Genomic DNA, 23941 nt, shown 5'->3' with positions numbered 1-23941 from the left:
ACGCCTGTGAAATATTCTACCTTTCAACAACTGGATTTATTTAACCAATTTCTTTCTGTTGAATACTCACATTAATTCTAAATTTTTGCTATTAAAAATACTGCTGCATTAAATCTATTTGGACATAAAGTTTGGCTGCATTGTGACAACTTATGGAGGGCAGATTCCCAGAAGAACTTTTCTAGAGCCCAGGATTTGGTGAGCCAGTGCCTTTTCCATCAGAGTTGGCGGTGGCCACTCCGGGCAGGATGTGGGGAGCTGGCCTTGCCCAGGGCCCTCGGTGCCAGGAGTCTGCAGGTGGTTCCCTGCCCAGTGCCCACGTAGGACACCACCTTCAGTCCCCTGCCAGCCCGGAGTGGGGAGTGACTTCCCCCTTTCACCCACAAGGAAATTAATCCTCTCTCGGCCTTTCTCCCAGAGGCATGGTAAAACCCCAGTGAGATAAGGAATTTTAAAACACTTTCTCCCTGGAAACTAATCAACAGAAACTATACCTTTTAAAGGTGGCACTTTTCTGATTATCATAATAATATTATCTCACCATAGAAGGTTCCAGAAAGTACACAAAATTAAAGGAACTTAAAGTTCACTTGTTTTAAAAGAATGTTCAAAAGCAGGAGAACATGACCATATATATGATTTATATACTTTGCTGTGTATATGTTTATACCAATGAAAGATTTTTTAAAAAAGAAAAAAGAATGGCTGGGGGTGATGGCTCACCCCTGTAATCCCAACACTTTGGGAGGCTGAGGTGGGTGGATTGCTTGAGTCCAGGAGTTCAAGACCAGCCTGGACCACATAGTGAGACACTCTGTCTCTACTAAAAAAAAATTTTTTTAATTAGCCGGGAATGGTGGTACACGCCAGTAGTCCCAGCTACTTAGGAGGCTGAAGTAGGAGAATCACTTGAGCCCTGGAGATCCAGGCTGCAGTGAGCCGTGATTGTGCCACTGCACTCCAGCCTGGGTGACAGTGACGAACCTTGTCTCAAAGGAAAAAAAAAAAAAAAAGAACAGAAATCCCGATACTCACTTCTGTAACCTTGTCCTCTTAACAATGGCTACCTTCTGAAGGGCATTCTGCACTTTGCAAACCACTTTCTCCAGCCCTCATCTCTGTTCTCACCCCATTTTTCAGGTGGGGAATTAGGGATCCCAGGACTCATGTGACTGGAAAGTAGCAGAGCTTACTGTCTAGCAGCCAATCCCTGGCTTAGGCACCTGCCAAGGTGTGTGGCACTGCCCTCACTTAGCAAAAAGAACATTTGACCTCCAGTGTGACCTCGAGCCCTCTGTGTGGTGGTCGCCTCTGAGATGGCCCCAATGATCTCCAGCTCCTGGTAATCACACACTTGCCTAATCAGCTCCCTTGAGCATGGCTGGACACGGGACTCGCTTCTAACTAAAAGAATACTAGAATATGGCAAAAGTCATGGGATGTCACTTCCAAGGTTAGGTTACAAAAAAACTGTTGTCTCGGTGTCTCTCTCGCCCTCTGCTCTGCTCTTGCCCTGGGGAAGAAGCAATGAAACCACCCTGTGAGTAGCTCTATGGAGAGGCCCATGTGCCAAGGAACTGACGTCTCCAGTCAACCACCAATGAAGACCAGGACCTGCCAACAGCCACGTCTTGGCATTGGATGTCACCCCACGCCAGCCTGGAGACAACTCGTGCAGCCGACATCCTAACTGCAGCCTTGTGAGACCCAGAGCCAGAGGCTCCCAGCTAAACCCCAGCTGGATTCCTGCCCCAAAGAAACCATGAGAAACGTGTTTCTTATTTTAAGTCCCTACATTTTGGGTTAATTTATTACACAGTGACAGATAACTGATATATTTTGCCAAGCAATTGTTACTAGAAGGTTGGTAGGAGGAAAAAATATTCCTCCCTCCTTCCTGAGTAAAGAATCTTTGGTCCATAGATGTCCACAGATATTCTATAATACTATGCTGATTTTTTTTTTTTTTTTTTTTGAGATGGAATCTTGCTCTCGTCACCCAGGCTGGAGTATAATGGCACCATCTCGGCTCACTGCAACCTCCGCCTCCCAGGTTCAAGCAATTCTCCTGCCTCAGTCTCACAAGTACCTGGAATTACAGGCACCCACCACTACACCCAGCTAACTTTTTGTATTTTTAGTAGAGACGAGGTTTCACCATGCTGGCCAGGCTGGTCTTGAACTCCTGACCTCGTAATTCGCCCTCCTCAGCCTCTCAAAATGCTGGGATTACAGGTGTGAGCCACCGTGCCCGGCCTATACTAATCTTTTTAAAGAACCAGACCTTGGTTTTTGTTTCCTTCATATTTTTTTTCTGCATTTTTTTTTTCCAGACAGGGTTTTACTCTGTTGCCCAGGCTAGAGTGGACAGTGGTGCAAAGACGGTTCACTGAAGCCTCGACCTCCCAGTCTCAAGCAATCCTCCTGCCTCAACCTCCTAAATAACTGGAACCACAAGTACATGCCACTATACCTAGCTAACTAAAATTATTTTTTTCTTTTTTCTTTTTTTCTTTTTTTTTAGAGATGGAGTCTCACTGTGTTGCCCAGGCTGGTCTCAAACTCCTGGGCCCAAATGATCCTCCTGCCTCAGCGACCCAAAGTGCTGAGATTATAGGTTCGAGCCACTGCACCTGGCATTCTTTTAGTTTTTCTTTTATTTAACTGCTGTTTTTGTAGTTTGTTGGGTTGAATGCTTCACTCACTTGTTTTTCATCCTCTCTGTTTACTAGTAAATGTATCGAAGGCTCTAAATTGTCCTCTGACTGCCGCTTTGGCCATTTCTCACAGGTTCTGAGGTGTTCCCCTCAACACTGTAAATGTTACCCTTGAATTAAGACAGAGGGTCAGAAAGTTGTTCTCAGCATTCAGTAACTGTGCTTAATAAATCTTTACTGACTGATTAACTGGATACCAGTCATCCCCACCGTCATCGTCAGGGAGGAGTTAGAATGTGAAACATCAGTAAAACAGGATTGACTACGTAATAATAAATGATGCTACAGGCCAGGCACGGTAGCTCACACCTGTAATCCCAGCACTTTGGGAGGCCGAGGCATGTGGAACATCTGAGGTCAGAAGTTCGAGACCAGCCTGGCCAAACATGGTAAAACCCCCGTCTCTACTAAAAATACAAAAATTAGCCGGGTGTGGTAGTGGATGCCTGTAATCCCAGCTACTTGGGAGGCTGAGGCAGGAGAATCGCTTAAAACCAGAAGGTGGAGGTTGCAGTGAGTAGAGATCGTGCCACTGCACTCTGGCCTGGGCAACGGAGCGAAACTCCGTCTCAAAAAAAAAAAAAAAAGCCACTTGGCAGATAGTATGGGACTCAAATCTTGGTTCTACCTCTTCCTAACTGTGTGACCTTGGGCCAAGTCAGTTGACCTCTAAGTTCAGGTTCCTCGTGTGTGAAATGAGAACACTAAGTATAAAGGCAGATAAAGTCCAGCCCTTCATTAATACTTAACGGATGCTGTTTATTATTATCAGAGAGCCCAGTGCCCCACCTGTGTCAGCTATGCAGGAGGCAGTCATCTCCACCTGGCAGATGTGTCTCAGCCCTAAGGACTCTGGGAATGTTCTCCTTACAAGGCCCCAGGGTTCCGTTATGACTTTCGTCTGCCTGAGGCACTTCCGCCCCTTCCTACACACATATACATAGTTGATATACATAAATATGTGTGCACATATATGTAATTCTATTTTACAGCTTCATCAAATGAATATATTCATATTATACATTAAAAATGTGGGAGCCAGGTACAGTGCCTTAAACCTGTAATTTCAACATTTTAAAGGCCAAGGCAGGCGAATCGCTTAAGCATAAGACTTTAAGACCAACCTGGGCAACATGGAAAGACCTCATCTCTACAAAGATATTTTATTTTTTTAATTTTTATTTTTATTTTGAGATGGAGTTTTGCTCTTGTCGCCCAGGCTAGAGAGCAGTGGCGCAATCTCGGCTCACTGCAACCTCCACCTCCTGGGTTCAATGATTCTCCTGCCTCAGCCACCAGAATAACTGGCCGCGATCCCGCCCCCAGCAGCCGCCCCGGCCCGCCCCCCCGCGATCCGGCCCCCAGCAGCGGCCCCGGCCCGCCCCCTGTCGGCTGGGAGCCAGGGTGGACTCACAGCCTGTTTCCGACATTCCGGGTAATGTCATCTCCCCCTCTGAAAATTATGAACTCTTTCACAAACGGGTGTACACCCCTAGTGTGTACACCCTCAGAGGGTGTACAACCGTCTGTATTGGGAATCTTATCATCCTCTTCCCCCCGAATATTAAGAAGGGTAGCCCAAGAGTGTTTCTCCTCCATGCGATGTTGGGTGTCCTATCCTCCTCTCCCAAGTGGATATTCGAAGCAATATCAACGGAGGCGTGTACACTTTTTGTGATATTTAAAGTAATATCATCCTCCCTCCGGTGGATATCAGGAACGAATCTATTAATTATTAATATTAATAAATATAATAAAAATTAATAATAATAATCGAAATTAATGATCACAATGAAGATAGTAAAAATTAATAGTGGTTTAAAATGTGAACGATTTGTAATATTAATTAATAATAATATCACTATTAATAATCAAATAATGATATCAGAAATTAATTTTACTTATATCCATACACAGTGATGCTGGTAATAAAATAATACTTAGTATTAGGGACTAATAAGATTGTTAAATGACATTAATATTAATCATTAATTTTTAGCCTGCATACTCATGTGTTTGAAATGATTATCTGTAATTAATGATGGTATCCTATTATTAGTAAGATTGATAATTATTAAAATCGATCATTAATGTTTCATAATCATATTATTACTCCTAATACCACAGGCAGGGTACACCTACCTGTGATGTTCCTAATATCCTGGGACGGAGAGCATGATTTTAGTTTTAATATCGCACTAGCTGTACACACACCCCGTGACCCTGATCCTAACATCCCGGGGAGTAGAGTACAACATGACTCCCAACATCGCCATGACTGGACAGCCACCCAGTAATATTGCTCCTAATATTCCCGGAAGAAGCCTATTCTATGACTTCCAATATCGCAGGGAGTGTGCAGCTCTTCTGTGATATTGTTCCTACTATCCGGAGGAGAGGATGATACCGATTCGCAGGCTGTGTCTACCGTCCTGTGATATTGTTATTAATATCCTGAAGCGAGAGGGTGATATTACACTCAGACAGCAGGGAAGCTTTTATTATTACAGCCTAGCGGGATTCATTGTTCCACATCCGCGGAGGGCACAGGCTGATATTACTCTAATACGCAGAGGGTGTACATCCACTCCTGTGACATTCTTCTTAATATTCGAAGGCCGAGAGTTTGATATTACTCCCAGTATCGCAGAGACTGTACAACCCCGTGTGATACTCTTCCTCATACCCAGAAGAGGAGAAGATGGTGTTAATCCCCAAATGGCAGAAGGTGAACACAAACTCTGTGATATCGGTGACGCACCCCCAGCGTCGTGGGGACTAACAGCCAATCACTCTGGCCCAGGGCTATCGGGAGCCACATCGCCAGGGAGTGAGGCAACCCCCGGGATCCGGCTCCAAGTAGCCGCCACGACCCGCCCCTCGGCGGCTGGGGGACAAATCGCGGGGGGGAGGGCCACGACCCCCGATCCGGACCCCAGCAGCCGCCCCGGCCCGCGCCCCCGCGGCTGGGGGACCCATCGCCGGGGGGTGAGCCACCCCCCGCGATCCGGCCCCCAGCAGCCGTTCCGGTCTGCCCCCCGGCGGCTGGGGGCCCTATCTCCGGGGGGTGAGCGTCGACGCCCGATCCGGCCCCCAGCAGCCGCCCCGCCCCGGCCCCCGCGATCCGGCCCCCAGCATCCGCCCCGCTCCCTCCCCTCCCAGCTTAGGATGCTGAGGCAAGAGAATCACTTGAACCTGGGAGGTGGAGGTTGCAGTGAGCTGAGATCACGCCATTGCACTCCAACCTGGGTGACAAGAGTGAGACTTCACCTCAAAAGAAAAACAAAAACTTTAAAAACAGAAATTCTTCCTTAAAGAAATTCTCTGATCGGCCGGGCGCGGTGGCTCAAGCCTGTAATCCCAGCACTTTGGGAGGCCGAGACGGGCGGATCACGAGGTCAGGAGATCGAGACCACCCTGGCTAACATGGTGAAACCCCGTCTCTACTAAAAAATACAAAAAACTAGCCGAGCGAGGTGGCAGGCGCCTGTAGTCCCAGCTACTCGGGAGGCTGAGGCAGGAGAATGGCGTACACGCGGCCGGGCTGTAGTGCAGTGGCCGGATCTCAGCTCACTGCAAGCTCCGCCTCCCGGGTTTACGCCATTCTCCTGCCTCAGCCTCCCGAGTAGCTGGGACTACAGGCGCCCGCCACCTTGCCCGGCTAGTTGTTTTTTCTGTTTGTTTTTTTGTTTTTTTGTTTTTTAAGTAGAAACGGGGTTTCACCGTGTTAGCCAGGATGGTCTCGATCTCCTGACCTCATGATCCGCCCGTCTCGGCCTCCCAAAGTGCTGGGATTACAGGCTTGAGCCAACCGCGCCCGGCCCCATTCACAGTTCTATGCAGAGGTCAATCATACAGGCACAATTAAGTCCCCATAAAAGGCACAGGGGGATCGCGTTTGGGCATCTTCTGAGAGAGCTGAACACTTGGTGGTCCTAAAGGATGGTGCCCCCAGGTGAGAGGGGAAGCTCTGTGTCCCTTCCCCATAATCTGCCCTATGCATCTCTTCATCTGTGTGTTTTATAACATTCTTTGTAATAGACCAGTAAACCTAAGTGTTTCCCTGCTTCAGCAGTCTGTCCATTTCCTAGCAAGCAACTGACACTTGTTTGGTTTTATAAATTAAGGTTTCAATTCTTGGCCAGGCGGGGTGGCTCATACCTCTAATCCCAGCACTTTGGGAGGCCGAGGGGGGCGGATTACCTGAGGTTAGGAGTTCAAGATCAGCCCTGCCAACATGGTGAAATCCCGTCTCTACTAAAAATACAAAAATTAGCCGGGCATGGTGGCTCATGCCTGTAATCTCAGCTACTCAGGAGGCTGAGGCACAAGAAGCGTTTGAACACAGGAGGTAGAGGTTGCAGTGAGCCAAGATGTCAGCACTGCACTCCATCCAGCCTGGGAAACAGAGCAAGACTCCTCAAAAAAAAAAAAAAAAATTCAATTCTTGTATAATATGTTGCTAGTGGGAATGTAAAATGTTGCAGCTGCTATGATAAATAGTTTGGCAGTTCCTCAAAAAGCTAAACATAGAATTACCCTATGATCTAGCAATTCCACTCCCAAGTATGTACATACCCAAAAGAATCAAAAGCAGGAACTCAAACTAATATTTGTAAACCAATGTTCATAGCAACATTATTCACCAGACCAAAGGTGGAAAAACCCAAGCATCTACCAACAGATGAAAGGAGCTGGGCATGGTAGCTCATGCCTGTAATCCCAACACTTTGGGAGGCTGAGGCAGGAGGACTGATTGAGGCCAGGAGTTCAAGACCAGCCTGGGCAACATAGTGAGACTTCATCTCTACAAAAAAAAGAAAAAAATTTTTTAATTAGCCAGGTATGGTGGTACACACCTGTAGTTCCAGCTACTTGGGAGGCTGAGGTGGGAGAATCATTTAAGCTTAAGAGGCCAAGGCTGGGCCGGGCCCGGTGGCTCACGCCTGTAATCCCAGCACTTTGGGAGGCCGAGGTGGACGGATCACGAGGTCAGGAGATTGAGACCATCCTGGCTAACACGGTGAAACCCCGTCCCTACTAAAAATACAAAAAATTAGCCAGGCGTGGTGACAGGTGCCTGTAGTCCCAGCTACTCAGGAGGCTGAGTCAGGAGAGTGGCGTGAACCTGGGAGGCAGAGCTTGCAGTGAGCCGAGATGATGCCACTGTACCCCAGCCTGGGCGACAGAGCGAGATTCCATCTAAAAAAAAAAAGAGGCCGAGACTGTAGTGAGCTACGATTGCACCATCGCACCCTAGCCTGGGCAACAGACCAAGACCTTGTCTAAAAAAAAAAAAAAAGAAAAAAAAGAATGGATAAACAAAATATGGTATATATAGACAGTGGAATTTTTTTTTTTTTTTTTTTGAGATGGAGTCTCGCTCTGTCTTCCAGGCTGGAGTGCAATGGCATGATCTTGGCTCACTGCCACTTCTGCCTCCCAGATTCAAGCAATTCTCTTCCTCAGCCACTCGAGTAGCTGAGATTACAGGCATCTGCCACCACGCCCAGCTAATATTTGTATTTTTAGTAGAAACGGGGTTTCACCATTTTGGCCAGGCTGGTCTTGAACTCCTGACCTTGTGATCCACCCACATCAGCCTCCCAAAGAGCTGGGATTACAAGAGTGAGCCACTGTGCCTGGCAGATGATGGAATATTATTTAGCCATCAAAAAGGATGAAGTGCTGATACATGCTACATGCTACAGCATGGATGAAACTTGAAAACATTATGTTCAAAGAAAGAAGCCAAACACAAAAGGACAAATATTGTATGATTCTACTTATATGAAATTTTTACAATAGACAATTATGGAGACAGAAAGTAGATTAGAAGTTACTGGGGCTGAGGGGATGGCAGAATAGTGGAGTTACTGTTTAATGGCTCACTGAGGCTTCACCCTCCGGGGCTCAAGCCATCCTCCCACATCAGTCCCCCAAGTAGCTGGGACCACAGGCACACGCCACCACCACCACACCCGGCTGATTTTTTATTTTTTATGGAGACTGGGTTTCGCCACGTTGCTCAGAGTGGTCTCAAACTCCTGAGTTCAAGTGATCCACCTGCCTTGGCCTCCCAAAATGCTGGGATTACAGGCATGAGCCACCTTGCCCAGCCTTTATAATGCAATATACTAAAAATTTTTCACACTTTAAATGGGCCAATTGTATGGTGTGTGAATTATATGTTAATAAAGCTATTTTTTAAAATCATGTTTTCCCTGGAGTTCTTAATGGCAACTTATTTTCACTGCCTTTCCTTTTAAGGCCCCAACTTTTTTTTTTCTTTTGAGACAGAGTCTTGCTCTGTCACCCAGGCTGGGGTGAAGTGGAGTGATCTCAGCTCACTGCAACCTCCACCTCCAGGATTCAAGCAATTCTCCTGCCTCAGCCTCCTGAGTAGCTGGGATTACAGGGGCCTGCCACCACACCCGGCTAATTTTTGTATTTTCAGTAGAGACCGGGTTTTATCATGTTGGCCAGGCTAATCTTGAACTCCTGAGCTCTTGATCCTCCCCCATCGGTCTCCCAAAGTGCTGGGATTACAGGCGTGAGCCACCGCGCCTGGCCTCAGGTTCCAACTTTTAAGGTGAGTCCCTGCCACAAGTACAGCCACTACTCCCCACCCCCGGCCCACTGCCTGAGACGGGAGTCTTGCTCTGTTGTTCAGCCTGGAGTGCAGTGGTGCAATCTCAGCTCACTGCAACTTCCGCCTGCCAGTTCAAGCCATTCTCCTGTCTCAGGGGCAGTTACAGCCACCACTTTTTTAGATGGTTGTCAACGGGGTGGTTTCGATGTTTGAAGAGAGAAAGCATTTGCCTCCCCCTGCTGGCCACTAAGAGAACAATCTAAATTAGGAAGAGAAACAGCTTGTCAATTGATAAACCTCTGCTTAAAAAAAATGACAAATTAAGACAAGCATGTGATTAAAACACTTTACACAGCTCAAAAGGGCTTTACAGGAAAAAGCAAATCTCCCTCTTTTCTCAGTCCCCACAGCCAATATCTTTCTCATGCTTCTTTGCAGGGATATTCTATGTGCCACACAGGTGAAAATATGCCAGACACTGGCTGCATCTTTTTTTATTATTATTATTTTATTTTTTCGAGATGGAGTCTTGCTCTGTCGCCCAGGTTGGAGTGCAATGGCGCGATCTCGGCTCACTGCAACCTCCGCCTCCCGGATTCAAACGATTCTCCTGCCTCAGCCTCCCGAGTAGCTGGGATTACAGGCGCCCCCCCACCACGCCCAGCTAATTTTTTTGTATTTTTGGTAGAGATGGGGTTTCACTATGTTAGCCAGGACAGTCTCGATCTCCTGACCTTGTGATCAGCCCACCTCGGCCTCCCAAAGTGCTGGGATTACAGGCTTGATCCAGCGTGCCTGGCCCTTTTTATTTATTTATTTATTTTTTATTTTTTCCAACAGGATCTCACTCTGTCACTCAGGCTGGAGAGCAGTGACTCAAACATGGCTCCCTGCAGCTTCAACCCCTTAGGCTCAAGTGATCCTCCTGCCTCAGTCCCCCAAGTAGCTGGGACTAGAGGTGTGCACCACCACATCCAGCTAATTTTTATATTTTGTGTGGAGACATGGTCTTCCCATGTTGCCCAGGCTGGTCTTGAACTCCTGGGCTTAAGCGATCCTCCTGCCTTGGCCTCCCAAAGTGCTAGGATTACAGGCATGAGCCACTATGCCTGGCCCATACTGGCTGTTCTGTACTTTGGTTTTATTCCCTTAACGTGTCTTGGAAATTGTTCCATGTCAGTGAAACACTTTTCTCTTTCTAAAGGCTGGGATGTATTCCACCTTTGACATTTTCAGCCAGTCGCCTACTGGTGAACATTTAGGTTGTTTCTAGTCTTTGACTTTTACGAGCAAAGCTGCTTGATCATCTGTGAACGTGGCCCTTTGTGCAAGCGCGTCATGATTTCTGGGGCATAACTGAGCGCTGACTTTGTGCATACGCTATCACTTTAACCACATGCCAACCCCTGAAGTAGGTATTACAATCTCCATTTTACAGAGGAACAAACTTACAGAGGTTAGGTAATTTGCCCCAAGTTGCCCAGGAAGTAAGAACCCGGGTCTGGGATCAGGGTTGATGGTAGCCCATTAGCGCTTTTGTGCAAATTAGGAAAAGGTATAACCCCACCCCAGGATGAGGCGTTTGGCAGATGGAGGTGAGCTGGATGTCTGATTGAACATTTAGCCAGGTGCTATGCGCAGTGCACAACCTGCCAAACCCTTCCCAGTGGCGCTGTGGGGTTCTTGAGTTGTCACCTGAAGGTGAATTGTGGGTTCGGGTCTGGAGGTCAGTGAAAAAGTGATGCATGCGAACTGGATAAAGACCAAGTGTTTGTTTGCATTCATTCCATTCATTCAACCACCGTCTCCTGAACGTCTGTGTGCAGGGCCCATGGATACACAGAGAAGCAAGTGGAAATGGCCCCTGACCCAATCCAGCCCCCTACCAGCAGAAAAAGAGACCCACGGCAAAAGGCAGCCCAAAGGGAAAAGGTGTTTCATGTGGGCAGAGAAAAGGCCCACAGGCTGGGAGGCAGGTGACAAAGCTCTGGGGCTACTGGTTCTGTGACTTTCAGCAAGCCACTAATCCACTCTGGACTCAAATTAGACTTGGACAAGCACCTTCTATCTGCAGGCTGCCAAAGAGAATAGAACAGAAAATACCAGTCAGTATGCCTGGCACGCAGGGTTAGCATTGCTGTGTGAAACTTGATTATGTGTGTGTGCGCGCGTGTGTGGGTCTGAGTCAGAGATGGATTTTTTGTTTTTGTTTTTTCTCTTTTGAGATGGAGTTTCACTCTCGTTGCCTGCGCTGAAGTGCAGGGGCGCAATCTCGGCTCACTGCAACCTCTGCCTCCGGGATTCAATTGATTCCCTTGCCTCAGCCTCCCGAGTAGCTGGGACTACAAGCACACACCACCATGCCCAGCTAATTTTGTATTTTTAGTAGAGATGCTGTTTCTCCATGTTGGTCAGGCTGGTCTCGAACTCCTGACCTCAGGTGATCTGACCACCTCGGCCTCCCAAAGTGCTGGGATTACAGGCATGAGCCATGGCATCCAGCCTAGTCAGAGATGGATTTTCCATGACGCTAATAGACCTTGAATTCCAGGGCCCCTCCCTTATCTTGGGAGAGGCCCTAGCAATGTATTCATATGTTCAACAATTTGCCAAAGTAAGAGGATTTTTCGTTTGTTTGTTTGTTTGTTTGTTTTCGAGACGGAGTTTCACTCTTGTTGCCCAGGCTGGAGTGCAATGACATGATCTCGCTCACTGCAACCTCCGCCTCCCAGGTTCAAGCAATTCTCCTGCCTCAGCCTCCCGAGTAACTGGGACTACAGGTGTGCACCACCACACCCAGCTAATTTTTGTATTTTTAATAGAGACAGGGTTTCACCATGTTGGTCCGCTCGCCTCGGCTTCCCAAAGTGCTGGAATTACAGGCATGAACCACCACGCCCAGCCCAAAGGTAAGAGTTTTAAGTCACAATCACGGCCACTGCTATCTCTTTACACTGACTTGCTCTCTGTCACACTCTCCCTGGTGAAGGGGATACTGAGGTGGCCATAAGCATTTTTGAGAGCTCACTAATGGGAGGTTGAGTTGGGCATACACTTAATTTGAAATTGGTCAGGCGTGGTGGCTCACACCTGTAATCCCAGCACCTTGGGAGGCTGAGGTGGGTGGCTCACTTGAGGTCAGGAGTTCAAGACCAGTCAGCCAGCCCAACATATAGTAAAACCCCATCTGTACTAAAAATACCAAAAAAAAAATTAGCCAGGTGTGATGATGGGCACCTGTAATCCCAACTATTCAAGAGGCTGAGGAAGGAGAATCACTGGAACCCAGAAGGCAGAGGTTGCAGTGAGCCAAGATCACGCCACCGCACTCTAGCCTGGGCAACAGAACAAGATTCCGCCTCAAAAAAAAAAAAAAAAAAAAAAAATTGAAATCACTGGGTTATAGTTATAAGGTTCACAGTCACTTCTATGAATAGTTACGTGATTGCTAGTGACCCTAGTGTAGGAAGCTTCCAGAAATACTCCTGGTACCCCCCTGACACACCTGGTATCCTGACCTAAAGGTGAGGGACAGGGATCGCTCTATGACCACGGTATACATCCTAGACGCCCGACATAGGAAGAATATAGTCCTGGGAGGAGAAACAAGGTCTGCATTGTAGGGAAGCAGAAGTTTGTAGAAAATTCTTCAAATTTATCAGATGCATTAAATTATAAATGGGCTGGGTGTGGTGGCTCACGCCTGTAATCCCAGCACTTTGGGAGGCCAAGGCAGGTGGATCACAAGGTCAGGAGATCGGGACCATCCTGGCTAACACCGTGAAACCCCATCTCTATTAAAAATACAAAATATTAGCCAGGCATGGTGGTACGTGCCTGTAGTCCCAGCTACTTGGGAGGCTGAGGCAGGAGACTTGCTTGACCCTGGGAGGCGGAGGTTGCTCTGAGACGAAATCGCACCACTGCACTCCAGTCTAGTGGACAGAGCAAGACTCCGTCTCAATAAATAAATAAATAAATAAATAAATAAATAATAAAAAATAAAATAAAATAAAATCATTGCTACATAACAAGCATGTGGCCCAAAATTGTAGGAAAAAAAATGTATTACAGTGGCATGTCAGGTGCTTAAAGTAAAAATATCTTATTGTTCTGATTTAATAATTATGGTATTTGCCAACATTTTAAAGTTTTTAATTTGTTTCTCACTCTAAATAAATATATAAGCAGGGCGCAGTGGCTCACGCCTGTAATCCCAGCACTTTGGGAGGCCAAGGCAGGTGAATCACCTGAGATCGGGAGTTCGAGACCAGCCTGACCAACATGGAGAAATCCGTCTCTATTAAAAATACAAAATTAACTGGGCGTGGTGGCGCATGCCTGTAATCCCAGCTACTCGGGAGGCTGAGGCAGGAGAATCGCTTGAACCTGGGAGGTGGAGAGTGCGGTGAGCCAAGATCGTGCTATTGCGCTCCAGCCTGCGCAACAACAATGAAACTCCGTCTTAAATAAATAAATAAATGAATACATACATACTTACATAATTTTGCATCAGTCATTTTATATCATTTTTTCTTAGAAGTTCCCCAATTTTTTACAAATTTCAGGCTCCACAAAACCTGAATTCACCCCATCCTGATGTAAAATGTATTTCTTTTTTTTTTTTTTTGAGACGGAGTCTTGCTCTGTCACCAAGGCTGGAGGACAGTGGTGCGGTCTCAGCTCACTGCAACCTCTGTCTTCCGGGTTCACGCCATTCTCCTGCCTCAGCCTCCTGAGTAGCTGGGACTACAGGCGCCCGCCACCACGCCCGGTTAATTTTTTTGTATTTTTAGTAGAGACGGGGTTTCACTGTGTTAGCCAGGATCTGCCTCGGCCTCCCAAAGTGCTGGAATTACAGGCGTGAGCCACCGTGCCTGACAAAATGTATTTCTTAAATTGGATATCTGCCAAAAAAGATCAAAAAGCTCTGGACTAGACAGATGATCTCAAAGATTTCTTTTTTCTTTTTTTTTTTTTTTTTGTTTTTGTTTTGAGATAGAGTCTCGCTCTGTCGCCCAGGCTGGAGTGTAGTGGCCAGATCTCAGCTCGGCCATGTACATGTTATTTCTTTTTTTTTTTTTTTTTTTCCTTGTAGAAGGAGTCTTGCTCTGTCGCCCAGGCTGGAGTGCAGTGGCCGGATCTCAGCTCACTGCAAGCTCCGCCTCCCGGGTTCACGCCATTCTCCTGCCTCAGCCTCCCGAGTAGCTGGGACTACAGGCGCCTGCCACCTCGCCCAGCTAGTTTTTTGTATTTTTTAGTAGAGACGGGGTTTCACCGTGTTAGCCAGGATGGTCTTGATCTCCTGACCTCGTGATCCACCCGTCTCGGCCTCCCAAAGTGCTGGGATTACAGGCTTGAGCCACCGCGCCCGGCCTGTACATGTTATTTCTAACTTCCAGCAACAGAGGCTGGAGAGGTGAAGCGACTTACCCAGTCACACGACTCTGCACTCTCCTGCCCCGCACTTCCTCCCCTCCAACGTTGTCATGCTCCCTGGTTCTAAAAATTTTAGTTAGCAGGCTGGGCGCAGTGGCTTACGCCTGTAATCCCATCACTTTGGGAGGCCGAGGCCCGCAGATAACTTGAGGTCAGGAGTTTGAGACCAGCCTGGGCAACATGGTGAAACCCTGTCTCTACTAAAAGTACAAAAATCAGCCAGGTGTTGGTGGCAGGCGCCTGTAGTCCCACCAACTCGGGAGGCTGAGGCAGAAGAATCGCTTGATCCTAGGAGGCGGAGGTTGCAGTGAGCCGAGATTGCACCACTGCACTCCAGCCTGGGTGACAGAGCGAGATTCCATCTAAAAAATAAATAAATAAATAAATAAATAAATTAGCCAGGCGCAGTGGCTTGTGCGCCTGGCTGTAATCCCAGCTACTTGGGCAGGCTGAGACAGGAGAATTGCTTGAACCCGGGAGATGGAGGTTGCGGTGAGCTGAGATCAAGCCACTGCACTCCAGCCTGAGCCAGAGTGAGACTCCATCTCAAAAAAAAAAAAAATTGATTTAGCAAACACCATCTACCCTGACCCACCTTTGGGGAGGAAATTCCTCCTCATTCTCCATTCACTTCCCCTTCTGTCTCATTCTCATTCAGCCACCTGTCAGATAACTGGTCTCTCGGCCTCCTCTGTAGCACTTTAAATAAACCCACACAGCACTTCGGACAGCCCCCCCAGCCTACAGCTTCTTGGCTGACTGTCTTTGTGGCACCATCCAATCTGAAAGTATATTGTTCATTTATGGACTGAGTTATTTACTTGAATGTAAATTCTACCAGGACAGGGCCTTGCCTCTCTTACTCTCCCCAACTTCCTCCCCTCTCCTGCCACAGGGCTTGGCACAAGGTGGGCGCTGAATCATTAATTGCTTTCTTGTGTAACCTCGACCTCAAAGTCATGCTGTAAACTCCAAGTGCTAGAGCACAAGAATGAAAAGCAGCAACTGTCTGTCAGACAACTAACACGGGGCAGTATCTGCATATTGCCTTCCCATTGGTGAAATCCGCTGTCTCTAGTTTCCTTCTGGCCAGTGGGGTAAGGGCATAGTATCAGCCTCAGTGTCCACACCCCTGTAATTTACATCTTCCTACCCAATGAAAAGGTGTGGGGTGGGGTGGGGAAAAGGGAGTTGCCCAGACTCTTCATTCCCCAGCCCTTTCTGTCCCCCAACTGGTTGGTACACAATTCAGTCACTGGCAAACATGACCCTGTCTGGTACACCTGAGTACCTAGAGTAGGGAAAGGCTGATATTATGAAGAGCTGGGGCAGAGGAGGCTTGGGACCAGAGTCCTACTCTGCAGCAGAGATGGTCCACACCATGTAATCAGACCTTGAGGTGAGTCTACATAAGCTCATCTCAGATCTAAGGTCCTTGGGGAGCCAGAGCAGGCAGGAACAGTTGGCTTGGGGAGCATGAGATGGACTGAGCAGAGGTTAGGTTCTCTAACTTTGGGCGGACATTCCCAGGCTGGCTAACTACAGCCTTGACCTCCTGGGCTCAAGGGATCCTCCCGCCATATGGAGTAGCTGGGACTATAGGTGCATACCACCACACTCAGTGCTGAGCTAATTTTTTTTTTTTTTTTTTCTGGTTGCCCAGACTGGTCTCAAACTCCTGAGCTCAAGTGATCCTCCTTCCTTGGTCTCCCAAAGTGTTTGTATTACAGTCATGAGCCCCCTGTGCCTGTGCCCAGCCTCTCCAAGGGGTTTTGACATGGTGGTCACCTAGAGGAAACCAGCATGGTGCAGCCTGCAGTACCTTGGAAGTCAAGCAGAACTTGGCCCCAGCTCCCCATTTATGGCTTCAGGCAAGAGTTTTTGTAACCTTACTGGCCCTCTAGTTTCCTCCTCTGTAATTTGGGAAGACTAATACCTACCTTAAAGTACTAGTATGATACGGCTGGGCGCGGAGGCTCATGCCATTAATCCCAGCACTTTGGGAGGCCAAGGCAGGCGGATCACCTGTGGTCAGGAGTTTGAGAGCAGCCTGGCCAACGTGGTGAAACACCGTCTCTACTAAAAATACAAAAATTAGCCGGGCTAATTTTTACCCGGATGGCAAGTGCCTATAATCCCAGCTACTTGGGAGGCTGAGGCGAGAGAATCGCTTGAACCTGGAAGGTGGTAGTTGCAGTGAGCCGAGATCGCACCACTACACTCCAGCCTGGGCGACAGGGTGAGACTCTGTCTCAATAAAAGAAAAAAGAAAAAAAAGAAAGAAAAGTACTGGTATGATACAGATGAAAAAGCCATGGCACATAGTGGATGAGTCAATAAATGGTAGCAAATTATCTTGATTTGGAATCAGATCAAAGGTAGTGAAATGAACTGTCACATGGGAGATTCCCAACTGCCCCTCAATCTTCCCAGGACATGAAAACGCCCAGTGAACAAATCCATTTCGTTAGTGGCCACAGTCCCTTCACTCCCACCCTGAAATGGCCCAGCTTTCCCTTGCAGCAGATTTTTTTTTTTTTTTTTTGAAATCTCACTCTGTTGCCCAGGCTTAAGTACAGTGGCATAATCATGGCTCACTGTAGCCTCAACCTCCTGCACTTAATCCATCCTCCCACCTCAGCCTCCCTAGTAGCTGGGGCTACTGGCAGGCGCCATCATGCCTCGCTAATTTTTTTTTTTTTTTGAGACAGAGTCTCACTCTGTTGCCCAGGCTGGAGTACAATGGCACAATCTCAGTTCACTGCAACCTCTGCCTCCCAGGTTCAAGCAATTCTCCTGCCTCAGCCTCTCGAGTAGCTGGGACTACAGGCGCGTGCCACCACGCCCAGCTAATTTTTTGTATTTTCAGTAGAGACAGGGTAGGGTTTCATCATGTTTGCCAGGATCTACTGACCTCATGATGATCCGCTTGCCTCTGTCTCCCAAAGTGCTGGGATTACAGGCGTGAGCTACTAGCCCTTTTTTTTTTTTTTTTTTTTTTTTTGAGATGGACTCTTACTCTGTCGCCCAGGCTGGAGTGCAGTGCCGCGATCTCAGCTCACTGCAACCTCCCTGGTTCAAGCAATTCTTGTGCCTCAGCTTCCTGAGTAGCTGGGATTACAGGCACGTACCACCACACCCACCCAACTAATGTTTGTATTTTTAGTAGAGACGGGGTTTCACCGTGCTGACCAGAACATGAACAGGCTGGTCTTGAACTCCTGACCTCAAGTGATCTACCCATCTTGGCCTACCAAAATGCTGGGATTATAGGCTTGAGCCACCCCGCCCAGTCTGCTTCTGTGCTTTCCATCCTTTGACGGCAGGGACTTGTTCTAATGTGGGCTCTTGTGATGGAGACACGTGGGGGCCTTGGCCAACCACATCCTTGCTCAGAGTCTCAGATTTCTCATCTGTAAAACAGGAAGAATAGAACTTACCTCTGAGGTCTGTGTGAACATCAAAGGCAATAATGACAACCATGGTCCTCTGTGCCCCCCTCCCCTGAGGTTCTCATGCCCAGAAGGGACATGCAGGATCTGACTGGAGTCACAGGGGCTGAAGTTGGGGCCATGCCTCAGTCTGTTTCCTGAACCTTCTACAATCCCCCTCCAAGAAAGAATTGCATGTCCTCCCCCATATCTCTCCTCCAAGTTTGCAAGGATGCCCACCTCCCCAGCTCCTATTCCCTCGCCCCAGCCCTCCCTCATCAATGTTTCCAGTGTTGAAGGGGTTCTCCTAGGAAGGAGCTGAGGTGTTAAATCCTTAGAAGTCAGCATGGCTCAGGGGATTATAGCTGAGCTTTACCTGCCCTTCTCAGGGGTTCCTCAAGTCTCTCAGAGCAACACATTTGCTCATGGTGGGGAATGGGTGGAAACGGCTGCCACAGGCCAAATCCCTGCAGTTCCTCCAAGTTTCCTGTGTTGGTCCTCCTTCCGTTCAACATCCTTAGTTTCCTCCTACTGTACCTCCTACCCTGATCCCCAGTTTGGGCCAGGCCCTTCACACATAGACACAGCTCCTGAGTCTACCTTACCACGCTCTGCTCCGCAGAACTCAGAGGGACACCCTAGAGCCTTTGTTACAAGCACAGCCTGGCTCACCTCTCAAACCCCATACTCACTGTGCAATGTTGGGCATATTCATTCATTTATTTGATGCATATTTATTGAATACCTATTGTGTAACAGTTACTGTTTTAGGACTCGGGGATATATTTTTAGTGAAGTAACTAAATAAAATCCCTTGCCCTTGTGGAGCTTACATTCTGGTGGGAGAGAGAGACACAAAACACAACAAAGAAATGATGTAGTGGAAATAAGCGTTCACGAGAAAAGTTCAGCAGAAAATGTGGTAGGGAGTATGTGGCAGGGGATTAATTTTGCAGACACACTTGTTCAAGATCATCCAGAAACAGTGAAGTCAGAATTCGCACCTAAATGAAATCCATGTTGTCTTTAAAAGTGACTCCTGATAGCATAGATGTGTCCCTAAATGAATGCAGTAAATGCAGTGTGTGTTTTATTTCAGTAATAATTCATTTCAGGCTGGGCGTGATGGCTTACGCCTTTAATCCTAACACTTTGGGTGGTCGAGGCAGGCGGATCACCTGAGGTCAGGGGTTCGAGACCCGCCTGGCCAACACGGCGAAACCCTGTCTCTACTAAAAATACAAAAATTAGCCGGGCATGATGGCGCATGCCTGTCATCTCAGCTACTCAGGAGGCTGAGGCAGGAGAATCGCTTGAACCCAGGAAGCAGAGGTCGCAGTGAACTGAGATCGTGCCACTGCATTCTAGCCTGGGTGACAGAGTAAAACTCTGTCCCAAAAATAAATATAATAGGCTGGGCGCAGTGGTTTATGCCTGTAAAACTTAGCACTTCGGGAGGCTGAGGCGGGTGGATTACCTGAGGTCCAGAGTTCGAGACCAGCTTGGCCAACATGGTGAAACCCCGTCTCTACCAAAAATACGAAAAAATTAGCCGGGCATGGTGGCAGGCGCCTGTAATCCCAGCTACTTGGGAGAGTAAGGGAGGAAAATCACTTGAACCCGGGAGGCAGAGGTTGTGGTGAGCCGAGATCGCATCACTGCACTCCAGCCTGGGAGACAGAGTGAAACTCCGTCTCAAAAACAAAATAAAACAAACATATATACATATAAAATTCATTTCAGCAATAAAGGACACAAAAAGCTATAAGTATACACTACGTTACAGCTTTTATCGAGGAATGCAATAAACATACGTATCACTTCCCTGTATAATCTCAATGGCCTGCGGGAGAGAATTTAGAAAAGCATCCCAGTTGCTGAATGGTTGAGTTTAGGGGAAAAACTCACCCAGCACAACCCCCTCATCTTCTGGATGAGGTTACTGCGTTTCTGCAAGGTGAATCGAGGTCAGTCGCCAAGGCAGAACCGGATTCGCCAGATTCCCTAGTCGTAGTCGAGCTTTAACCCTCCCAGGCACAGGACCGCTGGAGACGTCGCCACGAGCCGGTTTCCCAGCCGGCCAGGAGGGGGCGACAGAGTGTGATGGACCCAGGTGAGTCGGGGACCAGGAGCCGCCAGGTCGTGACGACACAAGGTGAGGGAGGTCTTTGATGGAGGGAGATACAGGAGAAAAGGCGCCGAGCTTAGGAAGTCTGTTCGTACTGTCCTCCTCGATTCTGGTCTGGCCCCCACTGCTATCTTCTTCCCACTGCTGGACCTTTCTAAAACAAAAGCCTGACTTTGCTACCATCCGTAAAACTAACGACACCTCCAACGTTGCTCACAGTGGAAAAAAAAAAAAAAAAGGCAGCAAAACATGGGACCTAGGTGATCTTGCCCCAGCCTAATTCCAAGATATCTCCTGCAAATAGATATCTATTTGCAGATATCTGGTAGCCGTATTGAAATACTTCCAATTCCCTGGACTTATTCTACTTTTTGGGGGGCCGGGGGTGGGGACGGAGTCTTGCTCTGTCGCCCAGTCCGAGTGCAGTGACGCAATCTCGGCTCACTGCAACTTTCACCTCCCGGGTTCAAGCGATTCTCCTGCCTCAGCCTTCTAAGTAGCTAGAAATACAGGCACGCCCGGCTATTTTTTTTTTTTTAGTAGAGACGGGGTTTCACTGTGTTAGCCAGGTTGGTTTCGATCTCCTGACCTCGTGATCCGCCCGCCTCGGCCTTCATCTTACTTTTTCTCCCTGAATATCTTTTCACACCAGCTCTACGTGGAGAAATCAGACTTTCAGCCAAATACAGTATCACTGTCTCTTGAAACCTCCCCTGACACGACCCCTCCCCTGACAACACTCCCACCCACCCCACCCCAGTTTGGGGGAGGAGCCCCCTCCTTTGTTCCCTCTACCCCGTGGGCTTCCCCTATCACACTGTGTAATAAGTATCTGGCCTTGTCTATCTCCTCCCGTGCCCTGTGCTTTGCATTTGCAAAGAGTTCATTAAACGTTTACTGGATGAATGGAGGAGACGGCACAGGGTTCAGCCTCTGCCACTTGTGCAGCCTCCGAATTATCTGGTGGGTTTGTTGCAAGGAGTCAGGAGTAAATGGATTAATTACAAATAGTGCTTAGGACAATGCCCAGAATACTGTAAGCACTCAAGAAACTGATTTATTTTCGTCATCTTCACAGCAGCCAAGGTACATAGCGACGTACCTTATCGCCCTTTTAAGGGCCTCTCCCACGTTCGCCTCTGAGCGGAAGTACCCGCTCAGGGCTCCGGAAGTGGCCTCAGAGCCCCTCAACAACATGCCTGCAGAGCATTCTTCCGGAGGCGGTCACAGACATCTCCGTGACGCAGAACGAGTTAGAGCGTCCCTTGGAGTTTCCATGGTGCTGCCCTTACCCTCCAGTCTCTCCGCTTCCCCTCCCGCCTGAGCGCCGGGAACGGAAAGGCAGGCAGCTGGTCCCAGCCGCGACGTAGACACCGCTTGGGGGAGGGGCTGGGCGAGTACGCGACGCTCTAGGCGACCTCGTTGGCCTCTCTATGATGCCAAGCGCGCCCGTGCGGACGTTGCCCCTTTAATCGACAGAGGGCGGTGCCCAGGAGGTCCCGCGAGAGCTGGGGGGGCGGGGGGGCGGTGCCGAGGCTGGGGGCCGGTGGCGGATGGAGCCCGCGATGGAGCCGGAGACTCTGGAGGCGCGAATCAGTGAGTGTCCGGGAGGGGCGCGGACCGGAACCGGAACCGGAACCGGAACCGGGGGCACGAGGCGGGCCCCTTCACGGTGGGGGCGGGGTACGGGGCGCCCCCTCCTCACGCCCCGCCCCCGGCCCGGGAGGGGCGGTGTCCTCAGTCGGCCCCTCAGACCCTGGAGTGATGGAGGACCCGGTCCTCTGCGCGGTCCAGCGGTTGGAGCGGGCGCCGCCCACCTGTCGGATCCCTGGGCCACGACCCCTGGGAGGGGGAGTGAGCTGCGCCCCAATCCCCCAGGCTCACATTGCTTCGCTGAGTAGCGGCCCGGGGAAGGAGCGCGCGAGCGGTGCCCCGGGGTTGCATCTCACACCCGGGAGGGAGGGACCCTACAGTCCTCAGGCCCCGAATCCTCCACTCTCTGGCCCTGCATGGCGTTCCTGGAGCACGCAACTACTCACATTTGCTCATTACCCCGTCCTGGAAGGGAGGACCCTTTTGATTCCTCCCGCAGGTCCCAGCCTCAGGCCACACAGTGAGAAACCCCCACACCTACAGGCTTGGAAGAGTCTTAGACTCCAGAAGTATTAATAACTCCAAGCTCCCTGTCACTACCTTCAGCCTGGCCCCTCAGCCTCCAAGATGCCTTTCCCAGCTCTTGCTGAACTTCCTTCAAAGGCCTCTACACCCCTTTTTTTCTTGTTTCTCCTCAGACACAGCTTCCTATTGCTTAGGCTTCCTAGCCCCCGACCCCTCCACCTGAGCTCCTTAACCCATAGCCCTGATGATCCCCCGCTGTCACAGTCCCGCTCCTGGACTCTGCCCCTGAAAGCGGTGGCTGGCTTCTCCCTGGTCTAGTGAGGGCTGTCTCCCTAGGCTTTAACTGCTGTTGGGGCCTCATCGTTGCCAAGGCCTCAGGGAAGCCTCTTGGACCCGGGCACACCGGCCACTGTCTAGCGTGGCTTGGGGTCATGGCCAGCCCCTTTTAAGGCAGGCTTGAGCAGAGTTGAACCATGAGGTTGGCCCCAGAACCAAACCTCTGGGGATGTTGGAGAGTCATCCTGGCCAGCAGAGAGGCAGGGGGTGGAAAAGGGGCACTCAGCAGCCCTTGACCGTTGTGAATGCCACAAGTGTCCGCCTGGGTCTCAGCAGCAACTGGGCTGGGGGGATAGGTGGGCCCCTGGCTCACTGATCTAAGACACAGGACTTGAGCTGTGGGTCATACAAAACATTCTCAGGTTTAGCAACAGTGGAGGTTTTCTGAGAGTCCAGAGAGTGTAAAACCAGGCAGAAGTTAGAGATACCTGGGTTTGGCTGGGCCCTGACACATTGGGGCTGGAATTTTCTCCTTTCCTTCCCCTTTGTGTCCTAGGAGAATTGTAAGATCTTCCCTCTTCCCTTGTGGAGGCTGGAGGTAAAAGGTAGCTTCTTTTTTTTTTTTTTTTTTTTTTTTTTTTAAGACGGAGTCTCGCTGTGTCGCCCAGGCTGGAGTGCAGTGGCGCGATCTCGGCTCACTGCAAGCTCCGCCTCCTGGGTTCACGCCATTCTCCCACCTCAGCCTCCGAGTAGCTGGGACTACAGGCGCCCGCCACCTCGCCCGGCTATTTTTTTGTATTTTTAGTAGAGACGGGGTTTCACCATGTTAGCCAGGATGGTCTCAATCTCCTGACCTCGTGATCCACCCGCCTCGGCCTCCCAAAGTGCTGGGATTACAGGCTTGAGCCACCGCGCCCGGCCAAAAGGTAGCTTCTTTATTTATTTTTTTATTTTTATTTTTATTTTTTATTTTTTTTGAGACGGAGTCTCACTCTGTCATCCAGGCTGGAGTGCAGTGGCGCCATCTCAGCTCACTGCAAGCTCCGCCTCCCGGGTTCGCGCCATTCTCCTATCTCAGCCTCCCAAGTAACTGGGACTACAGGCGCCTGCCACCACACCCAGCTAATTTTTTTTGTATTTTTAGTAGAGACGGGGTTTCACCATGTTGGTCAGGATGGTCTCGATCTCCTGTCCTCCTGATCCGCCTGCCTCGGCCTCCCAAAGTGCTGGGATTATAGGC

At 49.1% G+C, this 23941-nt stretch overlaps 1 protein-coding gene and 1 long non-coding RNA gene across 4 annotated transcripts in view; one reads left to right on the top strand and one right to left on the bottom strand.

Annotated features, from left to right (window-relative positions):
* Positions 1–19899: 19899 nt before the first annotated feature.
* On the bottom strand, positions 19900–21510 carry LOC116270731. Its single transcript, XR_004178897.1, has 2 exons — positions 21410–21510; positions 19900–20461 (listed from the first exon to the last, which is right to left on the bottom strand). It is a non-coding gene; the product is annotated as an uncharacterized LOC116270731 (long non-coding RNA).
* Positions 21373–23941, top strand: part of GGA1 (golgi associated, gamma adaptin ear containing, ARF binding protein 1) — a 27164-nt gene continuing 24595 nt past the window's right edge. The window contains exon 1 of one of the 3 annotated variants that reach the window (XM_009217246.4): positions 21373–21903. In XM_009217246.4, coding sequence (XP_009215510.1) covers positions 21861–21903 — 43 coding nt within the window. In that variant the 5' untranslated portion in view covers positions 21373–21860. The remainder of the gene's footprint in view (positions 21904–23941) is intronic. The other 2 variants (XM_021921531.2, XM_009217249.2) reach the window with 2 other exon arrangements.

The sequence above is a fragment of the Papio anubis genome, chromosome 16 (assembly GCF_008728515.1).
Source record: "Papio anubis isolate 15944 chromosome 16, Panubis1.0, whole genome shotgun sequence".
Classification (NCBI taxonomy): Eukaryota; Metazoa; Chordata; class Mammalia; order Primates; family Cercopithecidae; genus Papio; species Papio anubis.
This window is presented reverse-complemented; position numbering and strand designations above follow the sequence as displayed.